The sequence below is a fragment of the Tiliqua scincoides genome, chromosome 2 (genome assembly GCF_035046505.1).
Source record: "Tiliqua scincoides isolate rTilSci1 chromosome 2, rTilSci1.hap2, whole genome shotgun sequence".
Lineage (NCBI taxonomy): Eukaryota > Metazoa > Chordata > Lepidosauria > Squamata > Scincidae > Tiliqua > Tiliqua scincoides.
This window is the reverse complement of record NC_089822.1, coordinates 223,392,860-223,409,306: the sequence shown is the minus strand read 5'-3', so window position 1 is coordinate 223,409,306 and position 16,447 is coordinate 223,392,860. Positions and strand designations below refer to the sequence as shown.

At 43.4% G+C, this 16,447-nt stretch overlaps 1 protein-coding gene across 8 annotated transcripts in view; it reads right to left on the bottom strand.

The window, feature by feature from the left end:
* Nucleotides 1–16,447, bottom strand: part of PLXNA1 (plexin A1) — a 400,969-nt gene that overhangs the window by 171,776 nt on the left and 212,746 nt on the right. For all 8 annotated transcript variants that reach the window (XM_066617858.1, XM_066617857.1, XM_066617855.1 and 5 more), the window contains exon 4: nt 2,800–2,940. In XM_066617858.1, the coding sequence (XP_066473955.1) occupies nt 2,800–2,940 (141 nt within the window). The remainder of the gene's footprint in view (nt 1–2,799; nt 2,941–16,447) is intronic.

The following is a 16,447-nucleotide window of genomic DNA, read 5'->3' as shown; positions in this document are numbered from 1 at the left end:
TCTGTCTGTCCATGGGATCATTGGCTTGACTGAGTAGATACTCAGAAGAAGGTATGGACTCTAGAAGTACATGAACTGCCACCCCTTTTTCAGAATGGATAATTACATGAATAATCCAAAAGGGATTAAGAGGTTGAAGTTTACCATACAAAGATTTTGACCACCAACATATTCTGTAGTTATCTGAGGAAGATGAAATGAGTGAAGTAGAGACTGGGTTTTTAATAATTCAATATAATTACTAAGGCTATAACCTAATACACATTTACCTGGAAGTAAGTTGCACTGAACTGAAATGGAACTCATTCTGAGTAGACATGCATAGAATTGCACTGCGAGACCCTATTTATTTATATTCCACTTTATTTCCCAAAGCAGCTTTTTATGACTGGTCCTGAGCCACTGCTGATTATACTTGTAACACAGGCCAACGCACATTTTGCTTCCTTAAATGGTACACCAATTCCTGGGTATATTTGGGGTGCTGATTCAAAAAATGGTATCCCTTTGTCCCTATCATGTCTAGTTTTGGAGATATAGTATAGCCTCATTAGTGAGTGGTTCAAGCAGCTTCCTCATTAGGAAGCCATGGTGTAGGCTTCCTCATGAGGAAGCTGCTTGAACCATTCACTAATGAGGCTATACTATATCTCCAAAACTAGACGTGATAGGGCAAAACGGAAGCCATTTTTGGACTCAGCACCCCAAATTCATATCAAACCACCAAAATGTTTGGGAAAAACTTTTCTGACCCTCAATTTTGTAGGCCTGTGTAAGTTGCCAGTACCACAAATTAACATTATCATACGATGGGCTACACAGAGCTTTAGTTCTCCCCTCCACAGAGTCTTATCAACTGTCTCCGAAATAAGTGGAGCTATTTCGCCCAAAATGGGGGAATTGTTGGTTACAACTGAGTCAAAGCTCCATCCTCTGGAGTTCAAAACCCACACCTCTCTCCCCTTTCCTTTAAACTTTATTAACCAATTGGACCAGTGACAAAAGCAGGGCTGTTCCAACTACCAGGAGAAAGACAACCTCTTTTTTCTTCCCTTCTCAGGTGCCTGGTATACTATTTTTTTTTTAAAAGTTTGAAATTCTGCTATTCTCCTTACTGAAAGGGAACCAGGGAGGCTTACAACACCAATAAAACATAAAAATAATTAATACAGTAATACAAAAACATGGCAATAAGCAATTAAAAAACAACCGCAAGCAAAGATCTAACAAGGAGCAAAAATAATATTTAAGTAGCAAATGCAATATGAACCACAGAGTCCAATCCTATCCAACTTTCCAGCACTGATGCAGCACACGATTTTCTCATTTCTATCCTGCCTTTCCTCCAAGGAGTTTGAGGGGTGAACATGGTTCCTTCCCTCCTTTTGTCCTCACAACAAAAGGAGGTAGGGGAGGCTGAGAGAGGGTGACTGGCCCAAGGTCACCCAGGAAGCTTCATGGCTGAGCAGGGATTTCAACAAAGATCTTCTAGGTCTTACCCCAACTCCCAAACTGCAACGCCAAGATAAGGGAACAAATGTTGCCTTTCCCTGATGAGGTCTCTGGGACTGCCCCCCACCCCCGCAGCGGGATGCAGCACACACACCATTGGCATGACTGCATCAATACTGGTTCTTGTTGTTTCAAGGTCCTACTTCTTGTTGCGACCAGCCAAGCCACAGAGACTGGTGGCACTTATATGCTACACAGCAGTTTGCCAGTATGAAAGGCCAAGTGAAAAGAAACAGTATGTTTATCTAGGACCATCAGGGCCTTTAGTCCTGATATGCTGTGATGTGCCACAGTGCCACCACAAGTAACTTCACCACTAAGTAGTGTTTAAAAGCAAGGTGGTGGGGTGTTGAGGGGTCAGTGGCCTTGGGGGCAGTAAGGGGCAAAGTAGGAATTTTTCCATGACTCAAACTTTGATCTCCTTTGAATTACAAGTTTTGCTAGCATTTCTAGTTGACTCGGGGCCCAATTCTAACCAACTTTCCAGCACTTGCATAGCTGTGCTAGTGGGGCATGTGCTGCATCCTGCAGTTGAGTGGCAGTCATGAAGGCCTCTTCAAGGTAAAGGAATGTTTGTTCCCATACAACTACACTGCCCTTACCTCAATGCTGGAAACTTGGTTAGGATTGCACCCTCTGTATATATGCAGGGCATGTTGAAATTCCAAGCACAAGAATTCTGCATATACACCCATCAGGAGTTCAAATCTGTTCAAGATACCACTTATTAAACAGGGGTTCTCAGGAGAGCTATCACTCTGGTGTTAAATCAAGTGAATGTACTGCCTGTCATTCATTCAAGCTCTTTCACACTAACTTCATAAGCTCAGCTGATAATCAAAACTGTACTAATACAGAAAATAAAACATTTTTAGAAAGTGTTTTTGTTTGGTTACTCCAGCCATTTTCAACCACTGTGCTGTGGCACACTGGTGTGCCGTAAATGGTCTGCACGTGTGCCATGGAAATTTGGAGGAGGATCATTTATTATTAGGGCCAATAAGGGATCTGAGCAATATGGTATGCCTTATCAATTATCAAAAACCTGATGGTGTGCCTTGACCATTTTAGCGTCTGGTCAGTGTGCAGTAAGATGAAAAAGGTTGAAAATCGCTGGGTTACTCCAACAATCTGATAGCCCCCATCCCCATACGTTGTATGGCAAGGCCTAGTGTGGGAGAAGTAATGCAAATACACTGTAGACTGAAAGGGCTGTTCACTCAGTTCTGGTGCTGAGCTTACAGTTATGTAAAGGAGTCAGTACAGGAATTCGATGCAAGTTCTTACCTGTTTCTCCGTCATGGCATAGAGATACTGGAGATCAGGGCTAAGCACCAAATCCCGCAAGATGGAGCTGCCTTCATGGGCCACAACATTCTCATACTGCAGCGCTGCACGTCCAATGGGATTGGCAGGGTCCACCAGGATCTGAGAGAAGGGTGGACACAGTTAGTGCTTGCTTGTCTTATACTACCTTGCAAAATCAAGATTAGAGACATTTATTAGAGCCTGCGTGGGAAAACTGGAGGCCGGAAGAGAGACCAAACCAGGAAGATCCATTCTGAAATGTTGGTTCTTGAAAGAGAGAACCTCTATGATTGTAAAAATCCCCTTGAGGGATTTAGAAATGCCTGCCTATGTAAACCACCTTGAATAAAGTCAGAGGAGTAATCCGATGACCAGAAAGGTGGTATATAAATACCGAGTATTATTATTATTATTATTATTATTATTATTATTATTATTATTATTATTATTATTATTATTAGTTGGCAAAAGGAACAATATGCTAGTTCCATGCCAGTAGCTACCTGGGTGAAGAAAGTCAGTCAAGTCACAATGGAAAAAAAGCCCTGAGGAGAAAGAAAGCTCTAAGCATATCTGATCTTCAGTCCTACCTCTCTCAGTAATCACTCTGCAACAAGTCATGGCCCATCACTGAAAAAAACAACCTAGTGCAAATGGTCAAGGACCTCATTTCAAAAAGATGTTTTGACTGCCACCAGAAAAAACAAAGGAGAAAATAAAGAATCTGAAAGGCTCTCCTAAACAGAAGCCTTCTCTTTAGTTGCTTGTGCACCCTTTTCTTGAAGACAATAAATCATCAATCCTATTGTCCAGCTCCCTTGCCATTTAAGGTCCTTATCTGAGTTGCCACTGTTCTGTCTTTCCCCCAATCAAATCACTCCTTGAAACAGAATTCAATAAAGTAACAGCTCCACCTACTTTCTATTTAAAATAATAACTATATTATGCACTTTGGTGCACTTCACGCTCTTCATTTACATCTAATGAACTTTAAATGATCAGGGAAGACTGTAGGATGATGTGTTAATAGCTCTAAAAAAAAGTGCAAATGGTTGGTAAGGGTAGTGTGAAGAATTAATGGTGGATGAAGAGAGAAGAAACATGTAAAGCTACACAAGTGGAGGTATTTCTATACTGGGAGAAGGGCAGAGGAAGAATTGCTGCTGATGTTAGTCAGCCTGTTGAGAACATCAACCCACTTCGTATGCAACTGCAGAAGTAGCGCCACACCGTTAACATATAATTACACACTCGTATGCAAGCAATCCACTTCTTCCACTCACACAGTCCAACCCAGCCCAATTCCTTTGCCATAGCATCACTCAAAGCACTCTTTCACTCATCTCAGCATTCACCTTCTCTGTACACTTGCAAGACAGTGGCCCCATGCATCATTATTAGCCAAGCTATATGAGCTTTGTTTTAGTCAGCCTTCCTCACCTGCTGAGCCTTCAAGCAGCCTAATAATTGCACTGCTCTTGAAATGCTCTCCAGTGTAGGTGAAGCATCTACGAGCCTACCACAACCTTGTGCAGCTTCCTATACATCTGTGACGCAGTATCCTTCAATGCAAAGAGCCATGTACCTAGAGCCAATGGAGGGTTTATACACAACCCTGAGGAGAAGGAGACACTCTGCTGTTGCTTTTGTATTAGAATGAAAGACCCATGTTCTTCGCCATAGGCTGTATGACAGAGGACAGGAGAGGGTCACCCAGCATCTCTGATCTAAGCATAACAAGGTTGTAGCAAAAACTCTAATCCATTACCTCTCACAGAGACAATAAAGCTTATCCTAAGACCTAGCTTTCACTGCAGATGCCATAACTACATTAAAAGACACTACAGGGTCATAGGCAACCAATGAGCGTAGGGAGAAGAGAAAAAAATACAACTGGGTTAATGATCTTGGTTCAGATACCACCTGGCTTCTCACTACAGCTACTTGCCTAATAAATGTATTTCCTTGTGTAATATTGCCCAATTTCACTTTTATTGACTCTGCACTTAGTACATCACCAACAAGTAATCTCCATTTTTTCAAATATAAAGACTACCACATTTCTCTTTATTTCTACACTCTGCCTTAAATGAGACACACTCAAGCATGTTATGTTTATTATAGACAGATTTAATACTTTCAGGAAAAAGGGAGGGGGCAAAAGATATTTTACAGCACAGTCCTTGTGCATATCTACTCAGAAGTATGTTCAATTGAATTCAATGGGATTTACTCCCAGGTAAGTGTGTACAGCAGGGATGGCCAAACTTGCTTAACGTAAGTACCACATATGATAAACTGCAGGTGTTTGAGAGCTGCAATATTTAAAAAGTATTTAAATTCTTACTTAAATATATTTACTCACTGTGAACTTTAAATGTACATTTTAAACCAGTGGATTCTTGGTTTATACCCAGAAAAAAATAATAAAGCTTGAAAAATTGCAATGCAAGAAAGAGCTCAGGCAACATATTTCCACAGTTCACACATACAGGTCCAGCTTTGTTATACATGGATTTTTTATACACGGATTTGACTCAACATGAATGGCTCCTGCACATGAGAAGGAATGCGCTGATCCCTGGAGAAGGGAAAAAATGCACCCCTTTAAAAATGCAGTTTAAAAAACTGCTTTTTACAGTTGCAGAGAGACAGTCATGCAAGTGATTACAGGTATAACCTAAGTATCCACAGATTTTTCTATCTCAAAGCTGATGAGAAGGGCCCTTTAAATTAAAGGAAAACAGTCTAGTAATGCCAGAGAGGGCAGCCTGCTGACAATCCATCAATCATTCTCTTGGCAGGCTTCACTCCTCCCTTCCCCCTGAGCATGTGAAAGAAGGTTAAATGGCAGCGATTATCACCTTCTCCATTCTTTCCCCCTTGCTGGGGCTCCTGGTGAAGGGAGGAATTGCTGCCTCCTAGTGAAGCCCAAGTACCTGGAGAGAGACTTATTGTCTCTGTATGCATTACAAAGGTCATCAAGGCTGTTTTTAAATCACCAGAGCAAAGAAACTGTTTTTTAAATTGACTTGCTATAGTGCGTTTTTTGCCATCCACCTGAGTTTCTGGAACAGAACCCTCGTGAACAATGAGACTCAATCTGTATACCAAAAGCCAAATGTGGCTCATGAGCCTGGTGTACAGGATTTCAGTCTCATTTCCTTTATCACAACAGCCCACAGTGCACAGTAAAATCTGTCTGATACCTGGTAGAAGCCAATATAATTATGTCTATATAAAACCTCCAGCATTACACATTACAGACAGCAAACTTGAGGGCTTTTCCATGATGCCCAGCTTTGTCTATCACTTCTCACCTCCCCCTTTGGCTTAATAGTCAGCTTGAATAAGAGTTCATGAATAAGGAAATGTCTAGGGCCATTTGTATGGTCGCACTGAGTGGTTTGCCCTGGACCCGGTCTTTCAGCTGGATGCTTCGGTTTCAGTTGTAGCTCAGGGTGCTTCTGTCCAACACAGGCTGGTGTGCAAACTGCATCCCTTCTTGAGTCAGTCAGACCCAAGTATGATTGTTCATGCACTGGCTCATGCTTGGATTCCTGTAATGCGCTCTATGAGGAACTGCTCTTAAAGACATTTGAAAACTTCATGTAGTGCGGAATGCTGCTGCACAATTGTTGGCCAGCTTGAAGCATAGTAAGCATATGATGCCTCAGCTTAATCAGTTGCACAGGTTGTTTTCAGGTGTAAGTCAATGTGCTCTTTTTATCTTTAAAGCCCGTTTACAATTAGGGACCAGAGTATTTGAAGCAACACCTCTCCCATATGAAATTGTCTGTTCCCTGAGATCAACATATATGGCCTTCTGGGGTATCCTGCCTTTGACAGGGGCGTGTTTGACACAAGAGAGGACCTTATCTGTAGTAGAACTCCTTTCCCCTGGATGCACGGCTGGCTCCATCACTCCCACTGTTCCGACAATGGCTGAAATGTTTTTATTCCATTTAGTCTTTGGGGCTTAAGTTTAAACAGTATTGATCTGTTTTGTTCCCTCTTAGTTATGCTGTCCTGGCTTTGTTTTCTGACACTGTATACTGCTTAATGTTGTCTTTTTGCTTCTACTGAATTCATTTTTTATTGTATTTTATTGTGCTCTTTTAATCTGCTGCGTCTTAGCTGTCTTGAGTGCCTCAATGATACCTTGCAGGAGGAGAAAGTCAGGATACAAATATTTTAAACAAAATGCATAAATGTCCTTTCAAATTCCACCACTGTTTTCTGTCTCTAGTAATGAAGTTCTCCTCTCCAGTCAAACAGACGGCCAGGCAAGCACCACAGCAATACAAATGAACATCCTTTATTTGATGCTCATCACCCTAAACCAGTGGTTCCCAAACATTTTCGACTGGCAGCACCCTTGACCTACTGGACCATTGGCTGCAGCTTCTGCCTAGGGCTACAATCATATTCATTGTATAGGATGGATTTTTCGCAAGGATTCTGCGGTTCCCCTGCTAGTTTCGACGGCTCTCCGGAGAGCCACAGCTCACAATTTGGGAACCACTGCCCTAAACATTACCCAAAGTTACAGTCAGCAAGGATTACAGAAAGCTGATCTATCTACGGTCTTATCTCCAATAGCACAAAAGATATGTTCCCTGAAAGTTGAGTGCTCTCCAAAACAGTCCTATAGGATACATTTCTTATGAGATAAGAAACTGGCACTGATTGGCCCCATACTGCCCAGAATTCACTGCTCCCATTGGCTACAATGGTTGTCAATCCCAACTAGGACAAAGAGGGGTGTAACAAATCAGTGCTAAAGGAGGCAGCATTCTGGGAGTTATTATTACTCTGTACATTTAAAGCAGAACCAGATAGTCAGTAGCACCACTAAACCAGACACCCTTTCAGAGCCTCATGCAAAGTAATTTGTTCCATCCAGCACTCTCAAAGGTTCCACAGGCAGCAATACTTTCTTACCTGACTTCAGTAGCTCACAAAGACCTCTTGACCTTATCTCTCATTCCTTTGTGAATTTTTCACAGCAGTCCCATGTGATAGGACGTTTTTACTGATAACAACATAAAAGCACAGAGGGTTTTGGCCAGCAAGTCTCCAACAGATTATAATTTGTGGTCAATGGTCTAAGTAACATATTCAAGGTCATACATGAAGGTCATAAATGTCTGACAAGGTTATAACTTAATGGGCATTGAGTATTTTATTTTGATAACCCAAATTCAACAAGCATTACTGAATCACCAGGCTGTCCTTCATTTTTCCAGACTCTCAACCAAAGCACCCCCAACCCCCAAATAAAGCCCCACAGAGCCTGCTGCAGATTCATTTCCCCCGCTGCAAAAAATAGCCTCCATCCATTTGCATACTTCCCAATCAGGCAAAGGAAGTGGGGTTTAGGAGGCAGGTTCCTGGCGTGTGGCTGATTAGCATGGAAATGTATGCAGCTCACAAACAAACTGGGGCCCGTTTAATTAAAGCAGTGCCTTTGATTCACTGCCAGCATTCAGCACACACCAGCTCCAGATTATTTTTAGTCAGTTTTACAAAACAAATGTATTTGATTAAGAGAGACACCCCTGAGCTAAGAAAGACTGACAGACAGAGGCAGAAACTGGAAAAGCTGGCTCCCTACAGAGAACGGGGTTTGGACCTGCAGTGAAGGTGTCCAGGAACGCAGGTGTGATTGTGAAGGGTCCTCACATAAACCTTACAGCTGCACTGTAAAATCACAGGGAAGTGGTGGAATGTGCGCTTCTCAGCTGCCAATTCCTTCTGCAAGCACTGCAACACTCTCCCTAACTGTTGTGCTGAAACTTATCTCACTCTACACATGATCAAAATCTTGAATGGCCATAACACCTTCAATGAGTCTGTACAGTTGCCCCGTCAGCTCCACTCCACTTCTACTCCATCAGTAATAGTAGTAGTAACTTTATAGTCTTTGTGCTACAGCACAACGAAATTTATGCATCTTTGAGATACAAGCGTAAATATCTACAATTCCAACAATCACACTGTAAACACTCACCCATACATTCTATCAGAAGGAGCTATGAGTTGTTGTTCATTACATTAGTTCACTATCCTAAGCCACAAATAGCCCAATTCTATCCCCCTCCCACATGCTGCAACATGAAGATGTGCACTGCATGTTATGGTGTGGGGAGGGCAACCTGAAGGCAAACTAGAAGTAAGTAAAAAACCATTTTTACTTACCTCTGCATAAGCCTACAGTCCACCTTGGACCTATGCTTGTTTTATAGCTTGCATAAGTCTGAGGACAGAAAGGGGCAGAGCGGGCTGATATTTGCTGCTGTGATCCATCCCCTCCAAACCGCTCCCTGCCCTCTATGATCCCCCCAGAAACTCTCCATCCCTCTCCCCACCCACAAAATGCCCCCACCAACCTACCAGCCCACGTGGGGTCCAGTGGCCACAGCAGTGGAATGAATCCAATGCTGATGCCGCTTTGTGGCAGTGGCTTGAACAGGCCCAGTGGCAGTGCACTCTGCACACCATTGCACAGCCTTTTAGAACAGCAAGAGCCATAAGAACATAAGAAGAGCGCCACTGGATCAGGCCAAAGGCCCATCTAGTCCAGGTTCCTAAATCTCACAATGGCCCACCAGCTGCCTCTGGGAGTACACAACTTAACAAGATATCTGCATCCTGGCATTCTGAGTTAGCCTACTTCTAAAACCATCTCACGAACACAAATTTGATAAGATTGACCTGTTAGTGCTGAACAACCCCCAAGACGCATGAGGCAGCTACTCCACTTTTTTCCATTGTGTATACATCACACAAACACCCCACAGGGAGCCACAATTGACCCTGATCCCCTGCTGCATGTTTCCATGGTGCAGATGCTGTGAAAGGATGAGCCGCCCGCATCACACCCTGCAGAGTAGAAGCAGGTATATGCTACATTTTCAACAGAAGCTTCTATTGTAACATGTGAAACAGACTGAAGTTAACCTGAAATTGCAGGCCCTGAAAGGGTAGCCTACATTGATTGTGCAAGCTACTCCTCCTCCATATCAAATATAGGTCATATCAAGAGCCTGCAACCTCCTGCTGGGCAATTATTTCTATTTGAATGCTAAAAGCTTTGTCAATAGGCCACTATCTGAAGTTACCAGAACATCAGCATTCGTAATCAAGGTTGTTTTGTACCCACCACTGAGGGTTATAAATTTTTTTATCCATTCCTATTCCAAAGGTTCTACAGTGGTAATGTTAAATTAAAATTTATACAAAATGGACAATTCACATAAAAATAAGACAGATACTAACACCCACATCCACCACCCATTTATCACATGTCATCAAAACCAAAAACAAAACAAAAAAATCTGATGGTAATCTGAAAGATGTTCAGGTTCCAACTATAGCAAAGGTCCATAGAGGAATGCAGAGATGGGAACTCTAGTTGCGTGTTTTTCGCTGACTTGTGTACATTCAAGTCACACACATAGAAGACTCGGCAAAACACTTGAGTCAAAGGCCCCTGACTCGACACTCAGTCCCCACGCATGCAGACTCTTGTCTGTCTGTGTCTGCGTGTGCTTGTTTACTGTTTTTGCGGTGTGAAAAACCTCATGGGGCCATCAATCAGACTGGGCGAGCAGTAGTGAAGTTCCAGCCAGGAGGCAGGAAGGGTTAATGTTTTGCTTTTGCAACCAACAGGAGGCGGGAGCAGGCTGTCTTGCCAATCTCTGAAATTGGAGGACTGATATTTTCTTTGGCTGAGGTAGGGCAGGAGCTCAATTGGGTTCTTGCCTTACAATTGGCTAGAGAAGCTCAGGGAAGGGGAGGAGGCTGTTTACTTGGGAGGAGGAAGCCTCATTGAACAACCAGCACAAATGGGACTACTTCTAAGTAGAACTGCAAAGCACTGGGTCATCCTGGTAAGTCCCACAGCTGCTGCACGTGATGCTCTTCCCTCTTGCCACTTCTCTCCCAGCCCTCTCACAGTTCATCCCACCTCTTCCCACCTTGCCCCCTCCCAGGGACAGCAAGAAGAAACATGGGGACTGTGTTTAAAGAAAATTCTGACACACACACACACCCCCAGTAGCAGCCTCGTTTTTCCCCACAGTGGTTTTTTTTAAAGGGGATTGACTAGTGACTCAAGACTTTTTCAGTCATGAAAAGGTGACTTGGTAACTCAGAAAGTGTCCCCGTTATGACTTGTTTTCAAGTTGATTTTTAGGGGTAGAGACTCATGATTAAACTCAAGTCAAGTTGTGTCCGACTAGACCATCCCTGGAAGAATGGTAGTCCACAGTTGTACAGAGCCACCAATAAGTGCAGAGCTCTCTGGATGAAAGCTGATGCTTTGTGTATGCTTAGAAAGAAGAGAGGGGATAGAAATCAGAGGAGGATATAAGAAATTAAGGGCCCATTTCTAGAAAAGTGTGAAATTACAGCAGCCTCAGAGGTGCTTTATGCTATTCTACTGGTGGTCAATCTGCATACTATTGTGGCAATAAAAACCTGCCCCAGTATCTGCAAGGGTTTCAGAACCCTCCACAGTTCTGAAACCACAAATACCAGGGACCACCCCCACCCTCTGGAGGACAGGATGTGCAACCCTATTCAGAACAGGTTGATAGTCCAACACCTACATCACAGATTTTCAGGCCAGGAGGACCTCTGTTTTGTCTGGATTTAATTTCACCTGATTAATCTACGTTCAGTTTCTGACCCCCTTCCAGACAGCTCCAGACACATTTGGACTTGACGTCTGGCACACTTGTGAAAAGGGTTGGCCACCACTGTGATATTCAGATATATTCTTGGGAGAACAAAGGCAACAGCTGTGGAGGCAAGGGATGTGGGTTTTATTGTACTGCTCCAGTAGATTTAGAGATTAGCACTGATGAGTGAAGTAGAACCTGTAAGAATAATTACTTTCATGTGAAGTTTGCAATAGATAAGAAATTTGAGTGTCAGAAAGCAACAGAGGAAGAGAAAAAAAGCTTTCAGATGCTTGTCCACCACATAGTGATGGCAACTCCAAAGGAGTAAGTGAGATGTCTTTTACCACTATTATCTCAGCATTTTACACAAAAACTATGGAAAGTATAAGAAATACCGTTACTGGACCAATTTTAAACAAATAGAAGCACAATTTCAAACTATGGTAGTCTCAGTTCCAAACTAAATATGTCTCATCTGGTCACAGAGCAAGAATGCTACTTGCTCTGGACTAACAGAAAGCTATTTCAGGCATGTGCTGCTTACAACAGATAAGAAGGAAAATTCTGAGCAAAGTTTACAGAGGCGATGAATATGCTATTACCCACAACAAATATCTTAGGATTTTAGTATCTGTGGGTTTTGCTCTCCACCACAACTACAAGTACATATACAAAGTTATTATGGAAAGCCTAAAACAGCCTTGCAAATAAGTTCACAAAAGTTATCCGTATAGAAACTTAGATATACGTGGACAGGAAGTTAACAGAAAGAAAGAAAAAAACCCAACATTTAGAATGTTTTGCCTAGCAGTTTAAGTTATGATTCTTACTTTCCACAGGTGGCCTAATGAGCACCTAGTAACAAACCTGCACTTCAGCGCTTGCAGTAAAATTTTGTAGTTAAGCATGCAAAAATAAGCATTTCATTTAAGCATTTTAAACACATGGTGGGGAGCATCACACTACAGGGGGAAAAAAAGTCCAAATTTTTAACATGAGAAATGCACAAATAAAGCAGCCCTACGTTAATCAATTTTGTTAAAGGAGTCAGATTACATAAACCTGCAAAGAAATTGCAAAAAAAATTTCCTGCATTTCCTATCTGTGATCCTCCAGGAATTCACAGAGAAACTAACACACCTACCAAAATGTGTTATGTTTTGAAGCCCAATTCTGAGCTCTGCGCGCCAGCAGAGCACTGGCGAACACTGTCACAAATGTGCCATAAGGCACAGCACTGACCTAGCACCAGTTGGTACTGGGCTAGCGCCAGTGAAAAGCCAGAGCTCTGCCGCTATGCTGGGTGGTGGAGAGGTAGGTGGGGGCGTGGGGGAGGGCAGGGAGAGAGTGAAGAGGAGGCATTCTGGAGGGAGGGAGTGGGGCAGAAGGAGGGTGGGACCAGTGGAGCTCAGCTTCACCGGATTCTGAGTTCCATGTTGGGCCGCGCAACCCAACACAGAACTCTTTGATTCTGTGGCAGCTCCAGAGCTGCCATAGAATTAAGTAGCCCCATTGCAGGGCTACCTCCTTTGCTTGGGGGAAGGGGACAAAAGTCCCCTTCTCCTGAGAAGGAGGTGGTGGCTGCATAGCGTGCGCTGGATGCTGTGGTAGCCATTTTCAGCAGCAGCCCTGCACTCCGGGCAGCTCAGGATTGGGCTGATGGTCTCCTATTTGTGGTCCCAGAGTGCACCCTGATAAAGCTCCTACAAATTCATAGACAGTGTGGGCAAAAACTGTTTTGGTGGCAAACTGTAAGAAAACTGAGCTCCAATGGTAAAGGAGGAGTGGGATGTTCATTGCTTATAAGCATTCTTTTTAGAAGAAACAAAACAAGGATGAGGAGATGGGATAAACTACATACTGCCCAAATCTCTCCAGGACTCTGACTTCCACAAGCATGAGCAGGATAAAGCTCCAACAGGTCTGGAATGTAACAATTTCTGAATCCTTCCTTGCAACAGTTACTAAAGTGCACTGGAACTGTCTGTGAAGGGTTCATTTCCATCAAGACTCTTCCACATTCCATTTCCTGCCAGGTGTAGGAAGGTAGAAGCATGGGATATGGAAAAGGATGTATGCAAATCAGGACAAGCCAACAAAGAAAGCTCTTTTTTCCTCCCCATCTCTTTCCCTCCTTCTACCCAGGGGAATAAACATTTACCAAAAAAAGCCTCTTATTAACCTTTCTCCTCATCCTGATGCTAATAATTACTCAAATACTAATAATTACTCTATCTAATTTCTCATTCAGAATTCTGTTCTCATTCTACCCGTCCTGTGCAAGTCAGTCACAGCACTGCGCTAGTGACTTCATGGAGGAATACAATGTTGTCAGATAATACAAAGCAAACAGGGAGGAAAAGAAGGGTGCCCCATTCAGTCAAGCTCCCCCACAGCTGCTGTGTTATAAAAGAAAAAGGCACTGGAAGATCCAGTCACATATCGCTTGCATGTCATTTAGTTTGCCCAAGGATGACATTCATGAGGACAAAAGGGAGGGGGGTTAATCAAGGATCAGAAGAACTCAGGCAAATGTTGCAGGTTGTACTTTGACTAAAGTTGTGGGGTTCATCTTGTTGGAACCACTGGAAGAAAACTGTCTTGAAAATGCCTTCTCAATTGTCTTCAGGAGCAATTTACAAAAACCCTCAGTGATTTATTAAGGTAGCTGTGGTTTGAACTTGAAAAGTGACTTTCCCAGCTGTATTATTAAAGAAGACAGGAAGAAATTAAAGCATTATGTTCTTGAAAGGAATCTTTTGTTTTTGGTTAAATGAGCAGCATGGGGTGCTTTCATGAACCTAAACACAGGTGAGAAAGGATCAGACTGATGACAAGTTAGCTCACCTGATATTCAAATTATTTTTTCCATGCAAGTCCACTTATAGAAAATAATTTTCTGGTTTTCTTATTTGTAGTCCTTAGCTTCTTTCCACATTAGAACCTTTAAGCTTGAGGGGAACAGACTTAAATGTGCCCCAGACACACAGCAGATTGACTCCCTCATCAAAAAAGCATAGAAAGGCTGCCTACAATTGAATCCTAGGAAACTGATTGCAAGCAAAGTGGGTCAAGTCTGGAGTAGCAGACAATAAGATGCACGGCAATTCCACAGCATAGACAGTGAAGTGCTGCCCCATAGATAATTCGCTTTCCATAGGAAGGGCACATAAAAAGCAAAGGAAAGATAAACCAAGGATGAATTATGCAGGGGATGGACAGAGTGGCTAGAGAGATGCTCTTTACACTCTCACATAACACCAGAACCAGGGGACATCCACTAAAATTGAGCGTTGGGAGGGTTAGGACAGACAAAAGAAAATATTTCTTTACTCAGCGTGGGGTTGGTCTGTGGAACTCCTTGCCACAAGATGTGGTGATGGCATCTGGCCTGGATGCCTTTAAAAGGGGATTGGACAAGATTCTGGAGGAAAAATCCATTATGGGTTACAAGCCATGATGTGTATGTGCAACCTCCTGATTTTAGAAATGGGCTATGTCAGAATGCCAGATGCAAGGGAGGGCACCAGGATGAGGTCTCTTGTTATCTGGTGTGCTCCCTAGGGCATTTGGTGGGCCGCTGTGAGATACAGGAAGCTGGACTAGATGGGCCTATGGCCTGATCCATGGGGCTGTCCTTATGTTCAAGGGAAGAGAAAGGGCAGTGTCTGGGGCCCTGGCTTCTACACCCTGCTGCTGAACTCGCGATGCCTTACCTGGCACTTTGTTCCCAAGGCACTTGGTGTCCCAGAGGCCATGCGTGCTTCTGCAGAGCATGTTTTCATAGTAGCAACTGCAATATTGCAATTTCACATGAAACCAAGTCCCACGAATTTTGGACAGCACAAAGCTCCGAACATGACTGGACCCTTGCTCCGATCACGTCCTGAGCTGTTCTGAGGCCCATGGAGGTCGCACATAGCCTGCACGTGTCTCGGAATGGCCTCTGGAGGTCCTAGAAGGCCACTTCTGGTTTTCAGGCAAAAACCAGAGGGGACTTTCTGAGGCCTGTGGAGGCTGTGTGCAGCCTCCACAGGCCTCAGAGGAGCCTACAGGGGCGACTGGAGCATAGTTCTGGTTACCTCCAAAGGGCTCAGGTGGGGCCAAGTCTTCCAGGGCACCCATGTGGAGCCAGATTCGCAGATCAAAATTCTGCAGATAAACAGGCTCCACCTGTATTGTCTGTGCCAAGTGTTTTTCAAACTGTCATATATTAGACTTGATGCTACTATGGTATGTGACTGCATTTGGGGAAATGTTACATACTGGTACTTTTAACAAGATACTATGTATATTCTTTTTAACAATGATAATAAATGAGACTTACTCCTGGGTAAGTGTGTATAGGATTGCAGCCTAGGATTGTGAAAAATTTTCCTGCTTGATGAGGTCACTTCTGGTCATGACAGCACTTCCAGTGGATCCTGACAGATTCTCATACTAAAAATTGGGTCCTGGTGCTAAATGTGTGAGAACCACTGGTCCACGGCTACACTGACTAGCTCTCTGAGGCTCTCCAAGGGTTCAGACCTCCTTCTTGGGGGTAGTGGGGATTAAGACTAGTACCTTCTGAACGCAAAGTCATACAGTCTACCTAACAACTGTTGAAGAAAAAAAGATGATAAAAATCCCAAGCACAGGATTCAGTTACTTATTTAACACCATATCTGGTTTGATTAGAGAGACTGTTATCTGTTCATTGGACTTACAGAGAAAGTTGCAACGGGAGGTGTTACAAAAAGAACACGATAGAATTCTCCACAGTATTATTCACTGATCTAGGGCGTAATCCTAGAATGGGCTTTGGCCGGCACAAGTTCCTTGCACTGGCCTGGGAGGGTTGCAAATGTGCCATAAAGCACATTTGCACCTCCTCGAGAGGAAGCCAGGCCGGCGCTCAAAGAAGTGCCGGCCTGCGGAGGCTGACATAAGCCTCC